Source organism: Phoca vitulina, unplaced genomic scaffold, assembly GCF_004348235.1.
Source record: "Phoca vitulina isolate PV1807 unplaced genomic scaffold, GSC_HSeal_1.0 scaffold1, whole genome shotgun sequence".
In the NCBI taxonomy this organism is placed as follows: Eukaryota; Metazoa; Chordata; class Mammalia; order Carnivora; family Phocidae; genus Phoca; species Phoca vitulina.
This window is the reverse complement of record NW_022589704.1, coordinates 652,648-680,484: the sequence shown is the minus strand read 5'-3', so window position 1 is coordinate 680,484 and position 27,837 is coordinate 652,648. Positions and strand designations below refer to the sequence as shown.

The 27,837-nt window shown below is 58.5% G+C and overlaps 2 protein-coding genes across 3 annotated transcripts in view; one reads left to right on the top strand and one right to left on the bottom strand.

Annotated features, from left to right (window-relative positions):
- The first annotated feature begins 165 nt into the window (after positions 1–165).
- On the top strand, positions 166–23,963 carry ATG4B (autophagy related 4B cysteine peptidase). 2 transcript variants are annotated; one of them, XM_032429516.1, is made up of 13 exons: positions 170–463; positions 8,577–8,678; positions 8,827–8,898; positions 10,793–10,891; positions 11,275–11,376; positions 12,001–12,073; positions 15,236–15,315; positions 18,960–19,153; positions 19,464–19,542; positions 19,833–19,978; positions 21,303–21,359; positions 21,788–21,881; positions 22,866–23,963. In XM_032429516.1, exons 1-13 carry the CDS (start codon positions 307–309, stop codon positions 22,937–22,939), a joined length of 1,329 nt encoding a protein of 442 aa, XP_032285407.1. In that variant the 5' UTR covers positions 170–306; the 3' UTR covers positions 22,940–23,963. The 2 variants fall into 2 exon arrangements, with proteins under 2 accessions (XP_032285493.1, XP_032285407.1); XM_032429602.1 differs by lacking the exons at positions 8,577–8,678; positions 8,827–8,898 and having other exon boundaries at positions 166–463.
- A 2,706-nt stretch (positions 23,964–26,669) lies between these two features.
- Positions 26,670–27,837, bottom strand: part of DTYMK (deoxythymidylate kinase) — an 11,925-nt gene continuing 10,757 nt past the window's right edge. Inside the window, exon 5 of the mRNA XM_032429387.1 lies at positions 26,670–27,057. Within this exon, the coding sequence (XP_032285278.1) occupies positions 26,947–27,057 (111 nt within the window). The 3' untranslated portion in view covers positions 26,670–26,946. The remainder of the gene's footprint in view (positions 27,058–27,837) is intronic.

Genomic DNA, 27,837 nt, shown 5'->3' with positions numbered 1-27,837 from the left:
GTTCCCCAATACCTGGCGGGGCGCAGCCCGCGGCTCGCGGCGTCGGGGGTGGGCGGGGGCGCTCTGGGCCGGCGGCCCCGTACGGCGGCATGGCGCGCCGGGCCGTCCGTACGGCAAGATGGCCGCGCCGGCGGCCCGGCCGAACGGCGGATTAACATGCCCTCCCCGGCACTCCGCCGCTCGTCCGCGTCTGCTTCCGCTACTCCCACGGGTCGCTGTCGGGGTCTCCGGAGCGCACGGTGCAGGCCGCCAGGGAGCCGAGCGCGCGGGCCCAGCCCCCGGCGTTGGGCCCCACCGTACGCCAAGATGGCGGACGTGCATTTCCTCCCGCACTTCCGGCCCCGCCCGCGCCCTCGCCCTCTAGGCCCGGATTGGCCCCGGCAGCGGCCCGTCGCGTCGCGCTGCGGAACCGTCGGAGCGACGCCGCTCTCAGTCGGCGGCCGGAGAGGGAAGATGGACGCAGGTGAGGGCCTTAGCGGACGCGGCGCGACCCGCGGGCGACGCCCTCCTGGCCCCTCGGCCACCGGGGTCTCGCCCAGCGCGGCGTGGGTGCGGGATGGGCGCGGGGCCGCGGGGCGGAGCCGGCGCTGGCGCCGAGCGGGGCGGGGACGGCGTCTGTGGGAAGGCCGGCGCGGGTCTGACAGTCGGCTGTCTGCGTGTCTCGGCGCTTTTTCAGCCCCGCCCGCAGCGCCTGGGCGCCCGGCGACAGGCCCAAAGCCGGCGCGGACAAGCGGGGGCAGCGTGGTGTCCGAGACGGGCGGGAGGGGCGCCGGGCGGAGCTGGCTCCAGAACCGGGGGCCGGAGAGTGCTGTGCCTGCCGCCACCCCACGCCCCAAGCATTAAGGAGTGGAAGCTCTTTACCTCTTAGGAAGTTGCATTGGGAGGCTGGGGGCGAGAAACATGCTCCCCACACTCACTGCACACGCGTTTCAGTGACCAGTAGATCACGCAAGCTTCCTCTTCGTGGTTGAAGAGAGAAACTGAACTCATCTCGTCATATCTTAACTTCTTGGGGTCGTGATGCGAAGTATGTGGCGGGTGGGAGGGCGTATGTGTACATGTGTGTCCGTGTACACGTGGGAATATGTGCATATGTGGCGTTCTGGCCTGTCTCGTCATGCTTCTGTTCCAGAGGGGACAATTCCTTAATTTTTGCTTGCAAACTATTTTGGGTCTTTGTTCAGTAGGCTTAAAAGTGATCTGACACGGGCTCTCTCATCCCAGGGTAGTTGTAGTCCTTTCATTCCTTGTAGGGAGTGATTTGCCTTCAGCACCTCCCCCCTCCCCCACCGCCACCTGGTTTAATTCCACCTGTCATTCTGGGTGGCTTTGTTTGCTTTGTCTTTCTTCTCTTGGCATGGGCAACTTAAATTTACCGAAATCTCAGTTTGGAAACTGGAATGCAGACGTGTATGGCCAGTATTTCAATGACTTGTGGCATCTGGCTGGAGCAAACAGTAGTCCTAACTCCCAAAGAAGCATGTTAACCAGATTATTTTTTGTGAAGTTTGTTTAAAAAAGAGAAACCAGAGAGCATGTTTTACTGTTTGCTGGGGAAATGGGGTGGAGAAAGGAATAGAACTCTTTATCCACTTTCTTTGAAGTTATTGCTGCTCGGATATTTTAGACTTTGTAGGAGAGACTTGGGTAAGGTGGAAAAACACAATTCAGTGTTGGTCATGTTACCTTAAACGTGAAAATCATCATGTTAAGGTTGAAGGGTATTTCAAAGTAGAAAAAAGTGCATTTGAAGGCTGCTGTTGATGCTGATGAAAATACGTATGATCTCTGGAGGCTGTGGTGGAGAGTTTTTTTTCTGACACGATGCTGCACATCTTTTTAGGGGTGATTAATGGTGCAGCCTCTTCTGATCCCTGGACTCCTTACAAAGCCTGCCTTTCTTGACCAAGTCTTACGCAGTTTCTAGTTGTTTTTATAGTGATCCATTCAATAAACTGCATTTGTTATTGAATGAGAGGTTTGTCTTGGGCATTGTTCTAGACCCTGGGGCTAGAGAAGTGAACAAAATAGACAAAACCATGTGGCTCATGTGGGAGAGTGATGTGGGCCAAGCAAGAGGGAGTTAGAATTATAGCCAGGATGGCCAGGGGAAAAAATCTCACTGCAGACAGAGGTAAGTTTTGACCAAGACCCAAAAGCAGTGCAGGAGGAAGGGCAAGTGGGCCAGTGTGGCCAGGATGCAGCAGGTGGGGGTGAGAGAAGTAGGAGCTGAAGGCAGAGAGACAAATTTGGCCCAGTCATGGGGCCTGGTTGGGTCATAGTGAGGACTGGGGCGTTTATTCTGAATGAGTTGGTGAGTCTTTGGAAGGTTTTGAGTAGAGAAATAATGTGACTGGGCGGATGTTTAGCAGACTGGTTCTGGCTGCTCTGTCCAGGATATACGGCATGTCCTGCAGAGGGGCAAGGGCAGAAACAGGGAGACCAGTTAGGAGGCTGTTGCTAAGCCAATGAAAGGCCGTGGAAGCTTGGCTCAGGGTGGAGAGAGGAGGTGACTTCTGGATGTATTTGAGGGTTGAGACATCAGGATTGTGTACAGACTGGAAGTGGTGGGGGTGGTGGGAAGCATGGAGAGGGACAACTTGAAGATGGTGCTGAGGTTTATGGCCTGAACTGAGAATGTCTTGTGGGGAAGACTTTGGGGGTCTTGGTGGGGGAGCTGTTGGTTTTGTATGTGCTGACTGTTGTTAGACATCTTTGTTATGATGTCCAGGGAGGCTCTGGGTCCACGGGCCTGGAGCTCAGGGCGTAGGCCTGGACTCGAGGTCGAAGTGTGTGGGAAGCTGCTTTGGATGAGTCACTGAGGGTCTGAGAGGAGAAAGAAAGAGCAGGGGCCTGGGAGGGGCACCCAGGGCTGCTGGCTGGCATGGAGAGGTCCAGAAGGTGGCAGGCGGACTACAGGCTGGTTGTGTTCTCCACCGAGCCCCCAGCACTGTGTGTGAGAACACATTCAGGGCTCAAGGAGCGGTGGGTGCCCGCAGTTAAATGGCTGTGCTGTCCGTCCCTTGAGGACAGAGCCCGTATCTTGAGCTTGCGTCTCCAGGGCTTCAGTTGTGTCTGGCATGTGGGTGGTAATCAAGGAAGCAGAACTCGAATTAATGGCAACTTACACGTTCCTGCACTATAAGGACTTCAGTTTAGAGAGTCTGTTAGTGTGTAAGGTGTCAGTGGTGAGAAGGGGCTGCTGACCCTTGCAGGGCAGAGGGGCTCAGTGTGGTGTTCTGTCCAGTGTGCTCTCGAGTGCAGTATTTTCTAGGTCTCTGGTGTAGCTGATGTTCTGGGTGCTTTTCCTTCCTTTTCCTTCCTTTTCATTCAAAACTGAACTACCAACATCTTCATGAAAACTATTTGGGATTTTAAAAAGTAACTACTTGCAAACCTGTTACTCTAAACATAAACATTTTCCTTTTTTTTTTTTTAAGATTTTATTTATTTACCTGACGGAGAGAGCGAGCGCACAAGCAGGGGGAGCGGCAGCGAGTGGGAGAAGCAGACTCCTCGCTGAGCAGGGAGCTCAGTGTGGGACTTGATCCCAGGACACTGGGATCATGACCTGAGCCGTGGACTGAGCCACCCAGGCGTCCCTAAACATAAACATTTTCTAAAGGAAAGGGAGAACTTTTCTTTTTTTTTTTTTTTTTTTTTAAGATTTTATTTATTTATTTGACAGAGAGAGACACAGCGAGAGAGGGAACACAAGCAGGGGGAGTGGGAGAGGGAGAAGCAGGCTTCCCGAGGAGCAGGGAGCCCGATGCGGGGCTCGATCCCAGGACCCTGGGACCATGTCCTGAGCCGAAGGCAGACGCTTAACGACTGAGCCACCCAGGCGCCCCTAGGGAGAACTTTTCTTTTGATTTTATTTGTAAAGCATAATCTCTCAGAAGCTATAGATGTTTGGGGGAAATATCTTTGAAAAGTGATGCTTTATGTAAAAAAAAGGTAGTGGTGCGTGTTTTTGTGGTTCTCCCTGGTTAAATTATAGTGTGATTGGTACTAAGTGGAGACAAATTGGTTACCTTCATTGAGCACAATTCCCTAATTTTCTGCCAGATTAATAATATTAAAACATTTGTTTCTAATGGAATTACCATACTATTAAAGGGCTTTCTGCTTCCTCTTCTGGGTGTGGTCAGAGACATCTCGGAGGAAAATGTGGAAAATCAAGTGTCTGGAACCCAAGTGACCAAATGAGGGAGAGTGCCTCTGAAAGAGCCTCATTCTTAACTGGGTGACACCTGTCAGTCTTGCTTGTCCTGTGTGTCCTCTTAGTGGAAGTTAAAACCATTTCCTGGAGTCTGGAGATTGGCATTGTTTTTGAGATTTGACCCCTTTTCACTCAGGAGGTATGTGAACTGCTTCACATATGATGTTGCATGTGGTGATGATGAAATTATTCTGAGGCCTAATTAATTTGGGGTGACCCTCTGTGGGAAGGATGCAGATCAAGCCCCTGTGAAGCTGGTCAGTCTGAGCAGAGAGCTGGAGGTCAGTCTACACCTCCTCTGTGTTGGCCGATCTGTGCCGATATTACTGATTGTGAACTTAAGTTTTAAAATAGAAAAGTACTAGCTTTTCTACTGAACTGTTTTCTGAACAGGCGCTCTGTGATGTTTTTTGTTCTACAGAAGTATTAATATGTGTTTTGACTAAGTTAATACCAACGATAAAAGTGGTGTTGTGTAGGGGACAAGGGAGATTTATTTTCATCTTGCAGATAACAAGGCTTGAAATAATATGAAAAGGAGGAAGAGAAGGTGCTGCACACGTGGCTGGAACCTGGCCCGGGCCTTGCGTTCCTGCCCCACGGGGCAGAGCCAGCAGCTGTGTCCGCCTCGTGGCCCAGGGACCAGGGCCGTGCATCCTATAGCTGGCAAGTGGGCTCTCTGTCTCCAAAAAACAAATCTTCGTAGAGATGAGAAAGTTGAACGTCAGGAATGAACGGTATTTTCGAGAGTACCATCAGAGAGTGAGGTCTGGAAGGTCCGGGAGCTTGGTGGTCTGGTGGAGGCAGCCTGTGCTAAGTGAGCATGCCTCTGTCCGAGGGAGCCGTGAGGGCACCCGGGCTGTGACATTTATTCCAGGTGTCGGTGTCCTCTGCTGCAGGCGGGACGGGGCAGAGCCGCCGAAGGTCAGTCAAGACTCTGCCGGCTATACGGGGACGAGAAGCCCTTCACTTGCTTTCCTGGTTGGAAGTGCTGAGGGGCCGTGGGACTCTGTGCTCATTTTCCAGGGCGGAAGCCTCAGGATGTTGAACTAGCCTGTGAAGTGTCTCGGATGGCTGGCTTCTGCTCCCTAAACCCCAGTCTTGTGAGGAAAGCTTGTTGCTTACATTCTGCTTTAGTGAGGTAGATCACGTATTTGGGTGAGTCTCCTGTGTGTGTTGCACTGAGTGCCACACCTGTTACAGCACGTGGAGACTGGCCTTCACTGCACACTGTGGCGTCACCAACTTACCCGTCCCAGTGACTCCCAGGGGACCCGCCCCAAAACGTGCTTCCTGTTGCCCAGCATGGGGCAAAGCTTTCCACGTTTCCTCACACCGTCCCTGAGGGAAACACAGCTGTTCCCATCTTACCAGTGAGAAAACTGAGGCACAGTAAGGTCACCACCAAGTGAGGGTCAGACTTCGGGCTGCCCACGGCGGGGACTGTGTTCAGCAGGCATGGTGGACACACACTGCATGCGCAGTGTCCCCCAGGACCGACGGGAACACGGTCCCTGTCTGAGGAAGCTGCCATGCCATGGGGGAGCTGTGTCTGCAGCCAGTTCCAGAGGCTCACGTGACCTGCACCCAACAGGAGCAGGATTCGGGGGGAGCGGCTCGCACGGTCAGCTGGAGGGGCAGAGGCAGGAGGAGCAATGATGTGAGGGGCATGGGGGACACAGGGGCGTGGAGCACTCCTTAGGGAGCCTGCAGATGATAAATTTGCACCCTCACTTCGAGGCTCCTGCTCATCTGGCAAGAGCTGGGGTCACTTTCTGGTAGTTCATTCCCCTCGGGTGTGTCTGTCTCCTTGCTTGGTTTTGGCTGAAGCAGAAAAGAATCTGAGGCCACACAACCCATAATTTGGTTAGCTGTCTTAGGAAATTGGGTGATAAAGTGTTAAGTTAATAGAACATCTCTTACTTCTTTCCCTCTGAAGTTGGCTTGGTTGCCTATAAAGTTTGCTAGTAAACCTAAGAAGTACGCCTGTTTCGCATTTTGCCACCTCAGTGATGAAAACCTCTCTACTTCAGAGGTGCCGCAGCTTTGATACAGGGCTGTGGTCCTTTGACGGGTGCTGCGCCCCTCCGGCGCCAAGCGCACACGAGGTGCTCGCCCACGGCATCAGTAGCCCTCCAGGGTTGTCAGCCATCTCTGCATCGTTGGTTCACGGCTGTGGTCTTCAGAGGGTCCTGGGCATCAGTAGGGCAGGAGGACAGTTAACGTCCTGCAGTGCAGTCGAGTGGTTTGCATCCTTTCTCACTGAGAGTCAGTGTTTGGGTTTGAATCTACCTATCAGTTGAAGCCCGGGGTTCCTAACGATAGAGAAGTAACAAACACCATGTGCAGCTCCTCGAGAACGTGGAACTTGAACTCACTCCAGCGTAGCTTTGATAATCACCTGCAGAAAAGAGGGGGAGATCAACCTGGACTCTGTAAGCGTAGAGCAGCTTGGTTGGCGTTGTGGAAGCACCGGCAAGTCGGACGCACTGAGCAGAGCCCCTGCAGGAAGCCCCGCGGGTGAGGGCCCCTGTGCCCGCCATCGTGCTCAGGCGCTCCGGGAAGCACAGCTTGTTCTGGAAGCACTGGGACTGCCCTGACGCTGTCAGGTTTCCGGCGGAAAGAAAAAAAGGCGGAGCCGGGTCTGGGTTCCTGACAGCCAGAGAATTCTTGAAGTGGCGAACACAGGGTCTTCGGGTGCTGTGGATTTCTCTGTTCATGGAGCATTGTTTTCCCAACCCTGGGCCTGGGAATTAGCTGCGCATCCAGTTTAGCCTTTTGGGTGTAGTAAAATCATATGCCCTTGAGCCTGCAGTTCTGCGTCCTCGGTATTAATGACACTGGCTGACCTTGGCGCCCTTCTGTCTGCCAGCTTGTGTGCGCGCACCTCATGGGAAGGGGTTCACGGACACTTTGCAGCTGCGCTGTGAGGGCATCCTATTATTTTCCCCCATTTTATGAGTAAGGAAATTTTTACACTGAGGGGTCAACCCAAAGAACCTACAACCTGGGAGTGCTTGAGCTAGGGTTTGAACCTCCACTGCCAGGCGCCAGAGCCAGCACTGGACCCCCAACATCCCCAAGGGATTGTGCGCAGCACAGAGGGACACGCAGGGATGCTCCGCAGGGTATGTTAGGAGCATCTCGACAGGGTGCGGGAGTTACCGGTGGCCTGGACAGGGTGCTGCGAGACCGTCAGACACTTGCTAGAGCTCTAGGTCTGTGTGGACTATCACCGTTGAGAGACTAGAGACGAGGAAATCACAGGTGTGGTATGGTTTCCTTTACGGATCAACGCAGAGACTTCTGGAAGGAGATTCCTTGCTGGGTGTGAAGCTGCAGAAGATTTTTTTAATAATATTTTTGTAGTCTTTGGGTTTTTAAAAATTAATACGTCATTGTTACCAAAAGGTGGGGCTATTGTCAAAAAGTAAATTCAGATGTGGGAGAAACGATTATAATAGATTTTCCAAAGTTATCTGGGCAATTGCAGGTGAAGAGTACGAGTGACTAGGTACCATTGAGGCTTGCGAGGCAGCAGATGAGAACTGTGTGTTTCGGGTTCTGTGAGGAGCAGCTGAAGAGTCGGGGGACCCGGGATACACTGCCCTTTGCCTCGCGGGTGTCGGTCTGTGCTCTGCTGAATCTGGGAACCGTGTATAGAGGGTTTCTTCAGCTGGCTTCCGAGGACAGAGAGGGACACTGGGCCTCTCTAGTTTCTTAACTGAAGCAACACAGAATAAAATGGCGCTCAGGTCTTGTTAGCTGCATACACAGCGATCTTCTTAGGAGGTGGGAGCTGGTGGCCGTGCTCTTCTGGGAGCATCTTGAAGTGAAAACAGCTGCAAGAGCCTCAGGGAGTTTTGCAGAAGGGTCTGTCTGTTTCTGGGGATCTGTGTCCCACCCAGGAATAGTACCTGCCCTTCCACGGCTGGTCGTCATCATCCCCGAGCTTGTGTTTCTTGCCCGTGAAGTACCTGCCTTCTCCTCGGCCTCTGGGCACCTGCTCCTGGGGGACACTGGCTCCACCGTCTACTCAGCGTGTGGCCTCGCTTACATACTGAGATGCAAGGGTTACTTTTGTCCTGTCGGTGTAAGGCTAAAACCAGTACTGAGGTCAGGTACTTCCTTGCCCCGGGCCTGGTGCTGTCGGCCTCACCCTCGTGTCTGCCGGAAGGCGAGGCTCAGGAGCTGCTGCCCTGTTGCTTGCGGTTGCTTTGTCTGTGGTGGTTGTCACATACCTGACGAGACACAGGATCACACAGAGCTCTTTACGCGGAAACGCTAGAAATCATCTTCCATATTGTTTTATGAAATTATAAAAATGGGATCAATGTGTGTTTGGTTTCAATAGCTACTCTGACCTACGACACTCTTCGATTTGCTGAGTTTGAAGATTTCCCGGAGACCTCAGAGCCTGTGTGGATACTGGGTAGAAAATACAGCATCTTCACAGGTATTCGCCGCCTCAGAGCCTGCTGTGCTCTCAGGGCTCAGGCTGTGAAAAGCACGTTGTGGTGATAATAGTTATTTGCTAACTTTCTGTAACATATGATCTACGAAGTTAAGGCTGTGTGTGTTTTCTTCTTTTAAACAATCCCTAGAAAAGGACGAGATCTTGTCTGATGTGGCGTCCAGACTTTGGTTTACATACAGGAAAAACTTCCCAGCCATTGGTAAGTACGCCGTCGGTTACTACACGTGGCGGTGGATACAGGCCTTGTAAGGAGGGCAACTTGGGTGTGGAGTGTTGATGTCGGTGTGTGGGTGCTTGTCACTGCACCTCAGACCTCCCGGCAGCCCTAGTGGCGTAAGCCGGCTGAGGTCTCGCGCCTAGCGTGGTGAAGTTAGGGTCCAAACTCGGGACTCCTGACTCTCCCGAGGGCAGGGATTTTCCAACTGCTGGTCCTGGGTTCTTACTGGGATCTAAAATCAGGATAATGAGTTATAAGCAGCATTTAAAAGTATAGAGCAGAATGGAGTGTGAAGTCGTGTGTCTCCACAGTGAGGCAGCGTACGGCTTCAGGAGGCTTCAGTCTGTACGTCAGAAGGGTGTCCTGGGTCACGCTTGTCACAGTGTGCTTCGGACTGTAGGCCCAGGATGTTTGGAGGCCGTTGCTCTGTGTCCATCACCTTTTCTCTCGTGTCCCGCACTTAGTTGTGGGGAGAGCTGAAAGGCAAGGTGGATGTGCCACGTCTTCGCATAGCGCTGATGTACGCCCCATTCAGAGTGGCTCTTCGTCGTCGTGACCCTGGAGGTGGGCAGTGGAGGGGCCCCAGCTCTCGGCCTTGCCTTTGCTGGTTGGAGAACCTGAGACCAGGGGGTCGGCAGCAGGAGGCTACGGCTCCCGGGTGGCAGGTCTCTGTCAGGCCCCTCACCAAGATGCAGTCGCCGGTGTTCTCTGGGAGTGAGCTGGATGCGGTACAGCCACAGGGCTTGACATTCAGGAGCGCCGTGGGGTGGGGAGACCAGGCCAGTGCCACCACAGGCCACCCAATGATGGGATTTGTCCGCTGTGCTCCGGGATGTCGTTTATGCCAGCCGTGCTCTGCTCAGCCCTGAGGACGGGGCAGGCCCGGGCGGTGGGGGTGTGCCGGGCGGTGCTGGGGGACCACCACTCTCCTGCAGGTCTCTGTCTGGACTCACAGAGCAGGGACAGGCTGAGAGGAGCCTTGTACTGTTTGGTCAAGTCGCTGAGGAGGACGGTGCCTGCCGCTAAGGGCCAGCGTGGTCCTTCCTTCCCTAGCCACGGAGAGTCGACTAGTTTGTACGGGCGTCGTTGCTGCGCGTCCCGAGCACTGCGCTTCGTCTACCCGCCCCGCTGTGCCCCTCGAGGCTTTGTCCACCCACGTTTGTGGGAGGGGCTGCCCCAGGCTCCGAGGTGATGCTGCGGGGAAACGGTGGAGCCGGCCGGGGCTGCGGCTCGCTGGGCTGGCCCTGGCGTCTCGGCTCCGCCGCCGCTTCATGCCTCTCGCCTTGCCGGTACTTAGGATGGCCGGGGCTTCTCCTGTCATGCTGGGGCCTGTCTCGGAGTGCACGCAGAGCTGTGGTGCCCAGTGTCGGCATCCTTTTGTGCCCTGGCAGTGGGCGTGACGTGGAGGGGCCCCGGGGCAAGTGTGCTTTAAGTGCTGAGGGTGGTTGCTGACCGCCCCTGGGTTATGTTCCTGCCCTCCCGCATGCATGACCCACTCTCCCGGCAACTGCATCTTTGCCCTTCCGGTGCTTGGAGAGAGGTCCTCCTTATCTGACTTGGAGTTTCCTCATTACTCGTGAGACTTAGTGTCTTTTCATATGTTTTCCAGACATTCTTAATTCTCTGTGACTGACTTGTTCACATATTTTGCCCGTTTCGAGGGGTTGGCAGGACGTATCATTGCCCAGTAAATGTGCCCTTGGCATGACCAGGTTCTAAATGGCCTGTCACCTGAGATGGAGCTGACGCAGTGTAGGGCTGCCCCAAGTGTGCTAGGGCCGCCCCAAGTGTGCTAGGGCCAAGGCCTCCTGCCAGTGGACTCCTGACCTGCTGGGCCATCTGACGGCGAGCCCTCTCTCTTTGTCCACCATGACAGGGGGCACCGGCCCCACCTCGGACACGGGCTGGGGCTGCATGCTGCGGTGCGGACAGATGATCTTTGCCCAGGCCCTGGTGTGCCGCCATTTAGGCCGAGGTAAGTCACGGCACCGGGGACGACAGCGTTTTTAGGAAGCAAACAGGACTGTGGGGTTAGGTTACCCAAAGCACACAGACTGGGATTCAGGGTTTTCTTGAGTGGTGACCCACTGGTATTCGTTGATTTGAAAAAGTGACTTTAAAGAATATTGATGAATGTTTGTCTTTTAGAAATTATCTTTACGTCACTGAAACTGTTTTCTGTTCTTTATGGATTTGTTTTGGTGGGTTAGCATATGTGCATTTGGAATCCTGGAGAATTTGGCTTTTAACTTTGGAAAGGTTCAAGAAAGGGTATCACCTGTGGCTTGAGTGTTTCATAAACGTAAAGGCTTCTTTCTCCTCTTTTGGTAAAACTGATCTTGTGCATCTCTCCAATAGATTGGAGGTGGACACAGCGGAAGAGGCAGCCGGATAGCTACTTCAATGTCCTCAATGCGTTCATCGACAGGAAGGACAGTTACTACTCCATTCACCAGATAGGTGGGGGATTGCCGAGTGAGCCAGTCCCCGCGGCTTAGAGCAGGCCGAGGCGCTGGGTTCCCCCTGAGCGCTTCTCTGGTATCGGGTGTGGGAGGCCTGAGGCTGTAGGTCCCTCTGGCCCGGGGCCATCTGGGGCTGCTGTCCTGGGCCAGGGCAGCTCGGACCCGGGGCCTTGCTGTGGCGCGGGGGGCCGTGTGGCCGCAGTGGTGTGCGGGCTGCTCGTCGCGGCGGCTGTGCAGGGGGATGCCATCTCCAGGGGTCGTCCCTCTCTGCGCCCATCGCTAAGCCTAAATGCTCCTTTGTTTTGAGCGTCTCATTCTCACCTACAGAAGGAAGTAAAGGTATAGCTTTGAGTCCTTTGATTTCCTCCATCCTGCTCCTTCTTGAAGGGCTAGGGCCCTGACTCGTAGTGAGGGACAAACCTTGAGGCAGCGTCTCTCCCTCTTGGAGGAGGCGTCCTGGGGTCTGTCAGGAGCTCCTGCTGGAGGCAGGGGTGGGTGTGCCTGTCCAGGCTTCCTGTGGAGTGTTCCCATTACCACGTGCTGCTGTCAGGACGGGCCTCTTCTGGGGGACGGGCGGGGCGGGAGGGGGGCTCACATCACTAATCCCATCTGTTTCCTGCAGCACAAATGGGAGTTGGCGAGGGCAAGTCCATCGGCCAGTGGTACGGGCCCAACACCGTTGCCCAGGTGCTCAAGTATGTGCCAAGCCCCATGCCTCCCATTTCCTCGGGGTAGCGTGAGCATGACCTGTGGGTTCAAACTCTCCTGAGTCTTGGTTGCGGAAGGAGATGAGGGACCTTTTACTCTTCCCCTCACGGCTCTCCTGAGAGTCCTCAGAGGCGGCCACACCCAGTGCGCTCCTGTGTGGAATTTATGTTTCCTGATGGATGAGTGTCTTCAGATGGCGCCCACTGGATGGGGCCCCTGTGTGTCTGTCACGTGGACCTGTCCACTAGGGTGCTTTTCTGATGGTCTGGGAGGTGGAAACTGCTGTGGAGTGACAGCAGTCAGGTGCCGTGGGCCTCTGCCTCTGCGCTGACCCCGCTTCTCCCTGCCTTGGACCCTGTGTCCGCAGCTGCGGCTTTCCCTCCACATCCAGATTCGTGCATCTGTTGCCTGCTCCCTGTCGCCCAGGCTCCTTGCTCGGGGTGTCTGTACCCGCCCTTCTCCACCCCTTGTCCCCCAGCCCACTTCTTGTTGCAGTGAAGGGCTGCCCTCTCCCATCTGGCTGCTCTTGGCAGGTTCTTTGGGATCCTCCACCCACCTTCCGGCTGATCCCAAGCCTGCCCACTGTCTCTCTGTCCTCTCACCCAGCCCCCCCATTTACTCTACCGAGCCCCTGCCACATGCCCCTTAGAACCCTGGGTCTAGCCCTGCACGCACTGAAAGCAGCCTTTTCTGCATGGTCCATCTCCCTGCGTGGTCAGTGTGTGGTCCGTCCGTGTGCGGCCTGCGTGAGTCGTCTGCGTGGCCTGTGTGTATGGTCTGTGTGCGTGCCTGCGCGTGGGGTCTGCCGGCGTGGTCTGCGTGCGGGTTCTCACTGTCCCCACTTCTGCTCTGAAGCAGCTCCTCCGAGGTTGCTGTCCATCTGGTCCCGTCCCAGCGCCCGGGTTCGGTCTTCTGTTTGCTCAGTTGTCCAGCAGGACAACTGGCCTTGGTGCAGGTGTTCTCTCTCGGAAGCCCTGGGCCCCACAGTCACGCCCTCTGGTCCCTGTTGATGGTCGATGGCTCCACTGCGGGGCTCCCTCCCCCCTCAGTGAGCACTGCGGGGCTGGCTTGGCCTTTGGCGGCTTCTCTTTTCTGCCAGCACCAGTGTGAGCTGGGTCTGCGTGGCACAGCTCCGAGCATCACACCCCCAGTGCTGATTTGTGCCCAGACCCCAGCCTCAGGTCCAGATGCTTCCTCAGCAGCACCCCTTGTCTGAGGGGCATGTCAGCCTAACGGCCAAAACCCAAAGCTGACCCTTCTCCCCATCCTCGGCCTGTTCCTTCTACAGGGAATGCGGTCCTTCCAGGAACTCAGGCCAGAAACTGGGGTCGTGCTAGATGCCTTTTCTCAACACACCCCTTCCAGACGCGTCCAGACTAACCTTTGCTCGTTGCCTCCCTGTCCTAACCCCGGTCCAAGCCCCAACTTCTGCCTCCTCGTTCGTCTTCCCTTTTTTTGACATCCTTAAGGCTCTTTTTTTTTTTTTTTTTTTTTTTTTTAATTTTATTTGTTCGTTTGAGAGACAGAGAGAGAGCATGAGCAGAGGGAGGGGCAGAGGGAGAAGCAGGCTCCCCACTGAGCCAGGAGCCTGACGTGGGGCTCGATCCCAGGACCCTGGGATCATGACCTGAGCCGAAGGCAGACGCTTAACCATCTGAGCCACCCAGGTGCCCCCCTCAAGGCTCTTTTAAAATACGGATAGGCATTGGGGCACCTGGGTGGCTCCATCAGTTAAGCATCCGGCTCTTGATTTTGGCTCAGGTCATGATCTCAGGGTTGTGGGATCGAACCCCCCCACCAGCATCGGGCTCCGTGCTCAGCGGGGAGTCTGCTGGAGATTCTTTCCCCACTGCCGCGCTTGTGCACACTCTAAAGTACATCAGTGAGTTTTTTTAAAGATTATTTGAGAGAGAGAGAGTGTGTACAGGCGGGGGGGTGGGGGGCAGTGTGCAGAGGAAGTGAGAGAAGCAGGCTTCCCACTGAGTGCGGAGCGCAACGTGGGGCTTAGTTCCAGGAACCTGAGATCATGACCTGAGCCAAAGCCAGGCGCTTAACTGACTGAGCCACCCAGGTGCCCCTAAATCAGTAAATCTTTAAAAAAATAAATAAATAAATAAAAATAAAATAGCAATAGGTGTCATCTTCGTAAAATACATGTCGGCCGTCTGCCCCTTCTCTACTGGAACCGTCCTGGGGGTCCCAGCCGACTCCAGGGAAAGCTGCAGGCGTGGGCACGGCTCTGCCTACCTTCCCGGGCCTGTCTCCACTGCGTGCCCCGCGCACACACCCGCCCCGGGGCCTCTGTTCCAGCCTCCCCCGGCATCAAGGCTTCCTGCACCTGCACTGGTCGTGCCCGCAGTTACTGCTCTCTTGTTCTCCATCGTGCTCGCTACCCACAGTTACTTCTTTTTTGCCTGCCTCGTGTCTGGAATGTCCGCATCTTGGGGGGGCTGCTTTGTCTTGTGTGTCAGTGGGTTTCAGCCCCATACCTGGCCCTCTGCAGGTGAGGGAGAGGCAGCCAGTGGAGTGTTGCACGTGTTCCTCCGGCTGCCACTTCGGCCTTCCCGTGGGGAGGGGCTTTGTGTGGTTGCCCTGATGCCCCGCACCCTCCACGTGTGTCCCCAGATGGACCAGGTTCTCCCACTAGACGTTTGGTTGTAGTTCGCTTATCTTTCAGAGGCTCGGGGCTTTGACCAGGGTTCTTGCGGTTGTTAAGCCACAGATTCTCTGTGGGGACTCAAACTGCTTGTCAGTGCATCACTTTCGGGGTGAGGTGGAGCAGAGTGTGAAGGTACCATGGGGAGTGGGGGTGCTGGGCCTTCCTGATTTGGGAGAACCTGTGGTGTTCTGAGACAGGGTCTGTGCTCCCTTTCTCAGGACAGAACGCCCCGCGGGCAGGGCTTCTGTGCAGGGACCCTGTCCACATGTGGCAGCTGGGGGTAATGGAAGGAGCACTGGGCCCAGGTGGGAAGAAGCAGGCCGCAGCCTCAGCTTTATTCCCGTCTGGGGCCCTGAATGTCTCAGCTGTGATCTTTCTCATCTGTAAAAACTGCTGGAGCATTCGTTGCTCTTTCCTTTGCTTGCCCCGCGGAAGTGAAATGTCTTTGAATTGTGAAGACTTACTGGTGTGTCCTCCCCCTTTCTGTTAGGAAACTGGCTGTCTTCGACACCTGGAGCGCCTTGGCAGTCCACATAGCAATGGACAACACGGTGGTGATGGAGGACATCAGTAAGTGAACGAGAGTGCAGGGGTTGTAGCTGGTGGGACTCAGGGAGCGGCTCCCTGGCCCACGGCCAGGCCTTGACTGGCATGCAGGTTGGGGATCCCTCGTCCGTGTCCAGTATACAACAGGCTAAGGGGAAGGGCCTGGACTCTCCGCAGAGCTGGGCTACATCGTACCCCGACTTGCTCTGTGTCCTCGTTGCAAGAACTTGTTCAGGTGTACTGGGTCAGCCCTTCTCGGGCATCGTCCTCTTCGAGGACAGGCAAGAACAGCTTTCTCGCCAAGGTGTAACAGGAAAGGGGAGCATAGCTCTGTTCCTCTTTCTGGAAGGATCCACTGGAAACCTGAAGGAGTCCAGGCATGCTGACGTTTTAGTCCAGGAGGAAAATGATGGCTGGGTTTGGCAAATGGCCTCTAGTGAGTGAGTTTTGAATTTGGAGTTTACATCCCGTTATACAACCAAGCTGACAAAACTCTATTTAATGTCTTAGGTTTTTGCTTAGGAACACCTTTTCCCCAAAGAATTTGCCAGAGCTCCCTCCACTCCAGTTTTATTGAAGTTCCACATATTTGCTGCTGCTTTGCTTTGAATTTTACCTAAGAAAGAGCCCTTTGAGCGTGCTCATCTGGGGTTTGCCTGGACGGTCGGAGGTGGGCCTCGTGTCATGACTGCAGGCACGGACCCCACGGCGGTGTTGCTCCTTGCTGCTGCCCGGCCCTTCGCTTCTGCAGCCTGGGGCCTGTGACCTCGCAGAGTTGGGGGAGCCAGCCAGCCCTCCCTGCCCGCTGACCCTGTCCCCTGACCCTTTGCCCCTAAGAGCTGACAAACTAGGGACTTGCACGCAAGGACAGGTGTTTTTCCCTTCTGCCTTCTCCTCACGTTTTATTTCTTGAAATTTTTGCGAAGCATGGGAAACTGGAAACATACAGAGAATGGGGGAGAAAACCACTTGGAAACAGTTCCTCCTGACGTGGAGATGCCGCTCCCCCCAGTGTTTGTCGTTCTGAGCAGCCCTTGCACGTTGCCAGAGCACGTCTTCTGTCGGGGACGTTGCAGCCTTCCTGCTGTCTGGCTGCTCATTTCCCAGTACATGTCCGTTTCCCTTTTCCCCCAGTGCTGGGGAAACCACCTCCCTCAGGGTCGACCCAGTCACCCGCCCAGCCTGCCCTCCGAGGCTGGTTCCCCGGTGCGGTGCCAGGAGGGAGTGAGGGACAGGCTGCTTTCCAGGGCCTGCATTCCTGGGGAGGGTGGGGGCGGGGGGAGGTGCTGGCTGGGGCCTGGAGGAGACTCGGCCGTGTGCCCGGATTTAACAGGCTCCCAGGTGGGGTGTGTGTGGCCGCCCACCCATGGTCAGGGCCCTGGGGTTCTCCCCTCCTGAGTCAGAAGTGATGCATGCTCTTCATGGGGACAGCTTAGGAGGAATAGCATCAATACACCACGAGCAAGGACGCTGGGAACAAAAATAGTGCCTGGGGTCCTGTGCACAGTTTAGTGAGGTGAGTGGTAGATGGTGGGGAGTCTGAATGGCTGTGCTAACTGCTTTTGGCTTTAGGGGCCCCAGGGGGCTAGAGGGGACACCAAGGCCTCAGGCAAGGCAGGCAAGGAGCCACTTTTGTAGTCACGGCTGCCTGAGGTCGCAGGTGTGGGAGAGAAAGCTCCAGTTCATCAACGCAGATGGAGAACCAATACTGGCCAAGCCAGGGCTGTCCAGGTCTCCCGAGCGGCTCCCCGGCAAAAGCACCGGCTTTCCGCCTTCCCTGTCCATTTCGGGGGGAGAGTGCTCTGCGGGGGAGCCTTGCAGGCGGAGATGTGCCGCCCTCCGTGGGGCACCAGCCGGGACCCCCAGAGCAGCCTCCGCCAGGGCTTGCCCTGGATGAATTTGGAGCTTTGTGAGACACTGGAAAGGCACTGAATCTGGGGGGGACTCACAGATGGAAGAAGACAGTGAGACAGTGCACACACAGGCACGCCACAGGAAGACCCTGGCGGCAGAAATAAAGCAGAGGTGCCTGTGGCTGGAACTTCCAGGAGGCGAAGGAGCGGGCGGCCAGCCTCCCTGTGCCCGAGCTGGCGTTTTCACAGCTGAGCACCTCCCAGTTTTTTAACCAGGGGTTCTTCAAATACGCGTGTTCCTAGTGACACTTCCAAACTGCAGAGACGGACACTTGGAAGCGTCCGGAGGAAGGTGGTGGTGGTGATAAGCTGCCGTTGAAGAGCGGCGGTCCGCTGGCCGGGCTGTCTGGTCTTCCTGCCGCAGCAGGTGGTGGTGGGGCCGGGGCAGCGTGCTGAGGAGGCGGCAGGCCGTGTGGGGCTCCTGTCACGGATGGGCTCGGAGAGAGCTCACGCGTGGTGGGGATGTGAAGGGAGCATGAGCAAGGGACCCGTGGGTGCCTGGACGCTTGCCATGTCACAGGCCACGTGCAGCCTCGTGAGTCCCCACAGTGCCGCGTGACAGGCCCTGCTTCCGTCATTTCTTGAGCCGATCCATGTGAGGGTCTGTGCTGGTGAGAAGATGGAGTCAGCAAGTAGTCCCCCCACCCCCATTCTTCATTTTCCAGCTATGCATTTTGAGAAATTCCAGTCCCGTGTTCATGCAGCCGTCCTCCTCCCTCCTGCATCCCCAGTTGTCGGCCTCAGCTCACCTGCTTTCCTGCTGCCCAGCGCCCTGGCCCTCCCTGGCCCGCTCCGGCCTGTGGTCGAGGGGCCGGGGTTGTATGTGGTTGCCATGCCTGTGCAGTCTCCTCTGATCTGGAAAGTTCTCCTTCTTGGTTTATTTTCCTGCTTTATCATGGCACGTTTTGAAGAACCCAGGCCAGTTTGGTGCAGTGCCCCACGCTCAATGTATGTGCGTCGTCAGGATTAGATCGGGGGAAACCTCGGCAGTACCTGGCGGCCGTGTCCTCAGCCCACAGCCGGAGGCCCGTCAGTAACACTTCCTCGGCCACCTGCTCGGGCCGTGTCCCTGCTTCCCTGTGATTAACAGGGATCTGGGGGTGATACCGAATGCGTGTCGAGGATTTTTGCCTGGAATGGTGGCTTCTGTAACCATCCTTCCCTTTGGGTTTACCGGCTGGCAAGGTGGCTGGCCCACCTTGTCCTTTCTCTGTCCCCGGCCAGGGATCAGCGGTTTCTCCGAGGAGCCCTGTTTCCGTTTAGCAGGGAAAGGTGTTCAGAAACCACGGTCTGGGCGCCTGCTGGGCTGGGGCCCCTGGAGCGTCCTGTCCCCACCACCAGCCTCCTCGGTAGCACACCGACGGAGGATTAGCAGTGCGCTTAGAAGAAACAAGTTGTCTCCACGTTGACGAGGGAGGAGCAAGGCTGTTTCCCGATGGTGTCCTTGGCGTGGGGCCAGTGCGCGTGCCCACCAGCGTGCTCACCAGCGTGGTGGCTGCCCGGGACGCACGGTGCTGTTTGCTTTGTTTCACTTGAGACTTCATTTCACGGCAACGGTTTTAAATTGGACATGCGTAGAAAACGATTTTTTTTTTCTCTGTGGGCGGCAGGACTTATTTTCCAGGTTCAGATTGTGTTAAGCACTTGACTTTTTTATACTCGTTTCCTATGACTGAGTAATTATGTACTTGTTCCTTTTGGGTAAACTTGTGTCTGCTGCTGTTCAGCCTTTGAAAGCACGTCTCTGTTTCGCAGGAAGGTTGTGCAGGGGCAGTCTTCCGTGTGCGGGGGCCACCGCGCTCCCCGCGGACTCCAGCCGGCACTGTAACGGCTTCCCCGCGGGAGCTGAGCTCACCAATAGGCCGGCACCGTGGAGACCCCTGGTGCTTCTCATCCCCCTGCGCCTGGGGCTCACGGACATCAACGAGGCCTACGTGGAGACCCTGAAGGTGGGTCTTCTCGCCGACCAGCAGCGGGGAGAGATGCTGCTGCTTGTCGCCATGTCGGCCCCTTCTGCCCTCTGGCCCCTGTGGACTCCTGGCCCCCACCTGCCCGCCTCCGGGCAGTCCTGACCGCCTGTCCCGTGGGCCTCTGCGCTCACCCTGCAGTCTCTGCTCTTCCTGACTAAGCTCTTGGGGACCACGTCTTCCCGCTCTCCTTCCCGTCACCCTGTCGGGCCCTGGGGTCGGCTTCCCGCAGCACACAGACTCCTGGTCGGGTGGCCTGCTCAGCCGCCCCGCCTTCCCCTCTGTCCTGCAGCGCTGCTTCATGATGCCCCAGTCCCTGGGAGTGATCGGAGGGAAGCCCAACAGTGCCCACTACTTCATCGGCTACGTTGGTGAGTGGTGGTTCTGCAGACGTGAGGTCAGCCGGAAGCTGAGGGAGAGGGAGTCCTCTGCAGAGCAGCCTAAACATCCTTAGGGTGTTGGCTTGACCCAGGGTGTCCAGTTAAAAAGCAGCATGCTCCCGTGAGGGGTCAGTGTCCCCACCCGGCTGGTGCCGGCCTCCTGTGGACCCTCTTCTCCCCAGCAGTCGGGTTCCCACCCCAACCTGGCGTGTCCAGCTAAGTGGATTTCTGTGTGGCACGTCTGAGTGGGACCCCAGCCTGCTCCCTGTCGTCTTACCCAGGTGAAGAGCTCATCTACCTGGACCCTCACACGACACAGCCAGCGGTGGAGTTCACCGACAGCTGCTTCATCCCGGACGAGAGCTTCCACTGCCAGCACCCGCCGAGCAGGATGAGCATCGGGGAGCTCGACCCGTCCATTGCCGTGGTGCGTCCCCCACTGCGTCCTGCCTCCTCCTCTGACCACGTGAGCTAGTGGGCAGGTGTTCTGAGTCCGTCTGTGCTCAGTCCTGCTGTTCTGGAATGGAAGGGAAGGGTCTCCGAGTTTTAGGATTTTTTTTTTCAGTGTTTTGGAGTAGGTCTCACGTTCACGTGGTTTCAAGTGCACAGAGCACAAAAGGGTTAGCAATGTCTGTTAGCTCCTTACGCCCCCCAGGGGCCCTCAGCCCGTGTGGCCCTCATGGCCCTCACAGCGAGCGGCCCCTTGAACATAGCGGCAGTCTGCCCCACTCCCTGCTCTGCACCACCTTTTTGGGGTTTGGGGTTTGACTTTCAGTTTTTCGACTTCAGGGATCTGGGAGATGATTGCTAAGAATGAGCTTCCTTGCTCTGATTACAAAGTGGAATTTTGGGCTGTGATTTACGTAAACCTGTGTATTCTCAAAATGCATTTGATGGGGGCGGGGGGGTCAGAAACATCTGGAAGGAATGGTGTTCCTCAGGGAGCGATTAACTGAGTCACAGACGACAAGGTAGATTCCGGTCCTGAAACAGATCTCTCTGGACGCGCAGTCTGTGGGTCTTGTGTCTTGAGGTCCTCAGCTTCCGGCTCATTGTGTCTTGAGGTGGCCGGGGAAGCCGCCCGAGGGTGGCGGGGCGTGGCCGGAGTTGGAGGGTTGAGCCCCCGTCCAGCAAGCGCGAGGCACGCTGTGGCAGTAAGCGCGTTTCCATAGGGGACTGGGGCTGGTGTAGACACAGAGCAGACTGGACCGCAGTGCCGTACGCAGCGGGCACGCGGACACGGGGAGGGCAGGTGTGACCCCGTCCTCACCTGAGAAAGGGGGCTGTGCACGGGCTCCTCAGGAGAAGCCAGCTTCCCGTCTACCAACGGAATGTTGCCCGTGTCCTTCCGCCAGAGCCCGGGGCAGTGTGGATGGTCTTCGCAGCGAGAGCGGGCGCCCGTTCCGTGATCATCCCTGTAGTCCTGGCGGTGCCCGGAGCGTCTAGTAACGTGTCCAGGCGTCGGAGCTTCGTGGGGGTGGCTCTGGGAGCGCGCTGTGGCCACCGACTCTGTGCGGGACCCAGGGCTCCCTGCGGCCAGGGGCACTGGGTGGGGGGGCCATTAACCCGCACGTGGCCTCCGTGGCCTGGTCGGCCAGGGCAGAGCGCGGAGGGTCGAGCCTTGAACCCAGCCCCCGGAGGCAGGCGGAGACCCTGGCCTCTCTCTAGGCCACCATGCGCTGTGCGCGGCACCGGAGCGCGGCCTGTTTGTGCGCCTTGCCGCGTGCGGCTCATGGTCCCTTCTGTTCTAGGGCTTCTTCTGTAAGACTGAGGACGACTTTGATGACTGGTGCCGACAAGTCAGGCAGGTGGGTGGTGGGTCCCTGCGCGTGGGGTGGGGGCTGGGGGAGGGCCGTCTCAGGGTCTCCAGCTTGGGGTCCCGCCTCCCTCGGCACCCTGCGCGCAGCTTGCGGCATGGCTTGCGGCATTGACCTCGTCGTGCGCAGGGAACACAGGCGCAGACCTTGCTCGTGAGCCTTCGGGGGGCTCGGGTTTGTCAGGGTCGTGGCCATGACCTTGAGCGGAGGCAGCACGCGGAGGTGCCCCCAGGGCGGCTGCTTTCCCGCCCTCCGGGTGAGCAGTCTCAGGGACCTGACGACGCGCAGACCTGGCAGAGGCCCGAGAGCCTATTGTACGGAGGCCGCCTCCCCTTCCTCCTGCGCGGTTCCCCCCGCGGGCAGTGCTGATCTCTGGGCGGGGGCGCCAGGCTGTGTCTCACGGCTGCGTCGGCCGACAGGTGTCGCTGCTCGGGGGCGCCCTGCCCATGTTTGAGCTGGTGGAGCAACAACCTTCGCACCTGGCCTGTCCTGATGTCCTGAACCTGTCCTTAGGTGAGTCTGGCGGCCACAGGGCCTCGTCTCGTCTCGGGTCGGGGCACGGCTGTTCCGCGTGTTCCGTCCTCTCTCTCTGCTTCCCCCAGGCCCTGTGCCAGTTGCTTCTGACCTTTAAGATTTGTATGAGCCCAGGCTGTGACCCCTTGGTGGTGTGTGTGTGGGACCGGGGTGCTGCCGGACAGCCTGTGCGGGGCCCCGAGTGGGCAGCGCCACAGTCTGCTGCCTTGTCCTTCACCTCGTGCGCCATAACCCGGCCCCCGAGCACGGAGCCGGGTGTGCTCCTCCCGCGGCCGCCTGGGCCCCTGCGAGCCAGGACGTGCTAGGCTCTCCGCGACAGCCCAGGGTCTCTGCGAGGTCCGGCCCGGGAGCCAGCCCTGGGATGGCAGGCCACAGGCGGGCTCCGTGTCCTCCTGCTCAGTGGCTCTAGGCCCAGGGCCTCCTCCCTCGCTCAGGCCCTCAGTTTCCCTGAAGTGAGTCAACGTGTGGCACACACAGAACCGGGACTCAGCAGGAAGGCGTGAGCACATGCAGTTCATGCATCCATCTGTCTCTGGGACGAGGATGAGGCCCGTGTCCCTGTCCCTCCGAGAAGATCATGGAGGATGGTGACTGAGCCACTGTCCGACAGAAACCAGAAGGGAGTCAGGGTGCCGCACTGGAGACTCGGGACAGGGGGTGCCCCCCCCTCTTGGGACGGGAAGCCCTGCCCTCCCAGCCCCTGCCCCTTCCCTCTGGGCTCCTCCGAGAAGCGTGTTCTCTCTTCGGACGCGCCTGTGGGATTCTCTTCCCCGCCCTCCCCTCGCCAGTGGAAGCTCCCGGCCTGCCGACGCCCACAGCCCGGGAGGCCGACGCCCCAGCGGGCTGGTCCTGGTGTCCCGCCTTCTGCTGTCCCGAGGGCCAGATGCAGGGTGCGGGGGGCAGTCCCCACAGCCGGACACCCCACGCCGGGCGTCTGCTGAGGTGGTGTCTTGTTTCTTCTAGATTCTTCTGACGCAGAGCGACTGGAAAGATTCTTTGATTCAGAAGATGAAGACTTTGAAATCTTGTCTCTTTGAAAATCCTGGAGTTGGGGGACGGTATCCACTGGCCCTCCCTGGGGGCACCTTCGAGAGCCCGGCCTTGCTTCGGGGCGCTTGGCGCCGCCGCATTTCATCCATCCAGCCTGCCCGTCCGCTGAATGCCCGTGCCCCGTGCCGCCTCCGCCCGCAGATGGAGGACTGCCCTGTCCCGGAGGCCTTCCTGCGAGCCCCGGGGCTGCGCAGGCCTGGAGGGCTCGTCGGGCTCCCGGGCACAAAGGAGGAGCCGCCTGCGGGAAGCCCCGCGCAGCCCGTCAGGAGCTCCTGAGAGCAGAGCCTTCCACCTTCCCGGAGCTCTCCCTGCGACACTGCCAGCCCCGCACCCGCCTCTGCCCTGCTTCCTCCTGGGCGCTCGGTTCTGGGTTTGCTTGTTCGAAGTTACAAGGACACGCATTTCTGTGGGGCGTGTCCCGAGTCCGTCTTCTCCGAAGACCTGCGGGGCGGGGGCGGGGGCGGGCGTGTGCGGAGTGCCACCTGCGGGCTCGGCCTGGGCCCTGCCCTCCGCGGCCTCCGCCCGGCGTGCTTGTCAAGGGCTACCTCAGTGGGGATCAGACTGAAAGAATTCCGGCAAGGTCTCTCCTTGCTTTGGGGAGCAAAGTAGTGAAGTGGTGGGCATGGTGGAAATCCAAAGATGTCACCGAGCGTGCGTGTGACTCGCTAGGACAGGGACATGCCTGCTCTCCTGGAGCCGCAGGTAAAGCCCGAGTGGGATGCGCCTTTCTCACGCCTCCTCTGCGGGCCCCACGTGCTGCCGCTCTCTTGTCTCGCCAGCTTCCCCTGGGTCGGGGGTCTGTGGCCTTCAGGCCTGGGGGGAGGGGGCGCGGCACGCTGCCATCCAGAGCCTTCCTCCTGGTCACCAAGGCTTTAGATGGTTTGGGGCCAGAGGGTAAAGCCCACAGCTTGACGCGTGAGCCCGGCGCCCCCACCCCTCTGTGTACCAGTCAGAGACGTTTCCAGACCCTTGTCAGCACTAACGTCAGCACCTGCGGCCTTTAGCCCACGTACTCGGGGCCCAAACTGCGCCACTCCCACCCGGGTTTGCCGTCCGTCCTGGAAGACTGGCTTCTGTCCCACCGGAAGCGTAAAGGGGCTCTGGGGGGCTCGGGTGGAGACGACGGCCTGTCCCAGAGCGCCTCCGCTCGCAGCCTCCAAGTCCTTGCTTGGGCGGGCGGGGCTGGAGCACACGTGTGCCCCGGGCCTGCTCGTCCTGCCGGCCCACGTGTTGCCCACATAAGCGATTTTCTTTTTTCCCTTCTGTTCCCTGCACCCCGTCTGTGAGGTCGAGTTGGGGGAGCAGGGAAGGTTGGCTGGTGTCCACTCCTCCAGCGCTGCACTTCTCTGAACGAACAAATGTGCCGCCGCGCTGGGGGCGGGGGGGGGGGGGGCTGTCGGCAGCCCCTGCAGCTGGTACAAATTGGGGACGTGGGCGACGGCCTGACCCACGGGAGCTTTGTTTCATGTGTTTTGAAAAAGGCTTACTGAGAGAATGTTGTTCATTCTTTGTAGTGTAGTTTGCAATTCTTAATGGCAAATAATAACAGTTTCAGTAGAAAACACTTGGCTGTCTGTGTCTTGATTTCTTCTCACGTTCTAGGTGGATGTGGGAAGACGGAGCAAGAACGTTGCCTAGGCTCCTGCTGCCACGGAGGGGGGGTGCTCTGGGGTGGGGCCTCTGGGGTGGGGTCTCTGGGGTGGGCTCTGGCGGGCGGCTGTGGCCTGCTCATCGCCCCAGACCTGTCCCGCGTCCCACCCAGCCTGTAAGCGGGGATGCTCTCCTCGGCCTCGCGGTCCCAGAAGTGAAAACCACAAGGGAACCTGCTTTTGGGAGAACGCACAGTAGCTCCTTCTTCGACAAGAGGCTTTGTAGAAAGTGTCCCCAGCGCGGTGTTAGCCTTAGTTTGCTTCATGAAAGCAGCGTCCCTCCAGGTGGGCTGAGACTGCTAGCCGCGGGCAGGCGCACGCAGGACATGGGCAGGGCCGTGGGGGGACGGTCAGGGGTGCCCCCCACCCTCCGGCGCCGCTGCGAGGGGCCCAGGGCAGACACAAGTGGGAAGCACTGAGCTGATCCCAGCTGAGGAAGTCCACCTGCATCGTGGCCTCTAGAAAATGCCCGTGGGACCTTCTTGTGCTGGAACCGTCCTCCACACTCCGCAGCTTCAAGCCACAGCCTTCCTGTCGGGATCCCGGAGGCCGGGGCTCCAAGTCAAGGTCTCTACAGGGCCGTTTCCTCCTGGAGGCTCCAGGGGACAAGGTTTACCCCTCTTCCCCCCCTTCTGGAAGCTGCCCGCGTCCCCTGGGTGCTCGGCCCTCCTTCCACCTCGAGTGCCCTCTGACCCATCCTGCTGCCCCCAGTGTCCCGACCAGGGCTCCTGCCTCCCTGCCAGAGACCCTGTGGCTGCGCCTTGGGCCTCCCTGGACGAGGCGGGATGGCCTCTCCTCTCCACCTCGCTGTGCAGGTGCCCTGTCCCCAGGCTCCAGGAGGACCGCGTGTCCATCCTCGGGGACCATCACTCCGCCCACGCCCGTGCAAAAGCCACTGGAGCCAGGGGCTCTGGACCGTGTCACAGCCCGTAACCCTCCCCGCCCACCCCTGCCCGTCGGCCGGCCTGGCCAGATGTCTCCAGACACATGCTGTATTTCCTGAAGAAAGTTGAAGTGTCGGACCGCTTCTGCCCCCGTCCCAGCCCCGCTGCCCCGCACGCGCGGGACCCTCTCTGCTCCGGCTGTTCCTCCCGAGGAGGTTGCTCCCACCTCTGGCCCCACAGCCCGGCTCGCTCGCGCCCCCGCCCCCCAGCAGCCCTGACGAGGCTGCAAGAGGCAGAGAGGCTGGTTTGGGGTCTTAGGACTTCAGGCTGACTCGCGTTTTCCTCACAGGGGGCGTGGCCTCGGTCGTGTGAAGAAGCACGAAGGCGGCTACAGACAGTGCTGTCGGACCGTCCCCATGGGTGACCCCGGGGCTCTAGTCGAACCCCGTGTGCAGTTCTGATGGCTTCTGTCTCTCCGTGGCGGGTCCTCGGGCCCTGACCACACGTGTGCTGCCCGGTCTGGGTGCACGTAAGCGGACGCTTCAGATGCCCGGCCGCCCGCGGCCGTAGGAGCTGCTGGAGGCCCCTCTGTAAGCAGGTGACACCGAACTGCGTCTCCACGACTGTCCCCTTGTGGCCTCACTCAAGGCCGCACAGCCACCAGCCACGCTCACCTGTCACGTCCTTTGCCCCCTTCTGAGGTGCCACCCAAGGACCGGGACCGAGGGCCGGCTGCCCAGTGACCACAGACAAGGAACCCAGACAAGCACGGACCCTCGTGGCCGCACGCAGGCTCTGCCCGGGCCCCGTCGGCATCGCCGGGCCACCACTTGGTGTTCACACAGATCCCATCCCAGCCACAGAAGGCAGCTGCCCCTCCAGGTGGGGGGGCCCAGACCCACGGAGTGGACGGGGGGAACCCTGCCTGCCCTCCGTCCAGCACTCGGCCCTGCTCCGCTCCGGATTCTCCCAGGAGTCAACAGAGCGCCCCGAGTGGCTCCCAACGGGGCAGACTGACAACAGCGAGCGGCCGAGCCCGCGTCTGCAGCCTCGAGACCGGACAGGCCCCCGCGCCCCAGGGACGAGCCCTCGCCCACGAGGAAGGACGCCCCGTCAAGCCCACGGCGGCTAAGGAAAGCGAGAGCTTCTGCGGTATCTTTTCAAATGAATTTTTATTAGTGCCTGTAAGAAATTCGGGAGAATTTTAACTGACTGCCATTTCACTGAAACTGCCTGCCTGTGTGTTAAATTCCCGTAGGAAAGCACAGAACACAGTAATTTACTGGTATCTTGGGGGTGAGAGAGAGGACCGAGGACAGCGGCGCCACGGCACACCCCGCGGGCTCCTGGGGGCTGGCCCGCGGCTGCTTGTCTCTGCGTCCTGCTCCGCGAGCACGTCGTCTGGGCGTCCATGTACCCCCAGCGCGGCCTCGCAGGACCCCAGGAGGGGGCGCGGCATGGCTACTTCCACAGCTCCCCCAGCGGCCTCTGCGCGGCGGCCTGGATGGTGTACACACAGAGGGCGTGGATTTCCTTGTGGACATCTTCGATGCTCTTGGAAGCGTCGACCATCTGTCCCCATGGGGGAGGCAGGAGGAAAAGAGAACCGTTAACGCTCGTCACTGTTCTCAGTGTGTGACTTCAGACGGGGCTGGGTTCTAGAAGGGTACAGCACACATTCGGGTTCTTCATCCTACACCTTTGTCTGACCTTTGCCATTGGCTGGGGAGGGTGGCCTCTGCCTGTGTCCTTGGGATGAAGCCACCCAGGCTCCTGCTGCGGCCCAGTCTTGCTCCCAATCAGACCCCCCCCTCCCCCAGCTCGAGCCGGCGTGCGCGTCAGTGAGGCGCCCACCCCACCCCGGCCGGTGGAGCCCCCGCCCCTCCCCCAGGCCATGCCCGATGCTGCTCGGAGCCCAAGGAAGTTCCGCACAGAAGCCAACCCTGGGTCTGAATCCTTTCCTTCCGGGGAAGATGGTTTCGTCCTGTCCTGACCCAGCCGGGCCGCTCTCCCCCTCGATGTGTGGATGCTGTGCCCTCACGTGAAAAGCGTGAGGACCTCCGGTCACTAAGGGAGCCAGCCACCCGAGAAACTGCTGTCCGCCCGAAGCAAGGGGGACCAAGCTGGACAGAAGCTTCTGTGTGCTCAGGGGGTGCCCGGTCTCACTGCCGGTCCAGGCTCGGCCCTGAGGGGGCCTCTTGGGCAGCCGACTGGAGGAGCTGCGGGGGGTGCAGACCCGCTCAGACGCGTGTGTGACCGTTCCGTGAGGTCTGAGCGCACAGCTCACAGTGATCTGCACAGCCCAAGACTGCACGTGCGCTCGCACACGGTCTACTACACGCACACGCACCC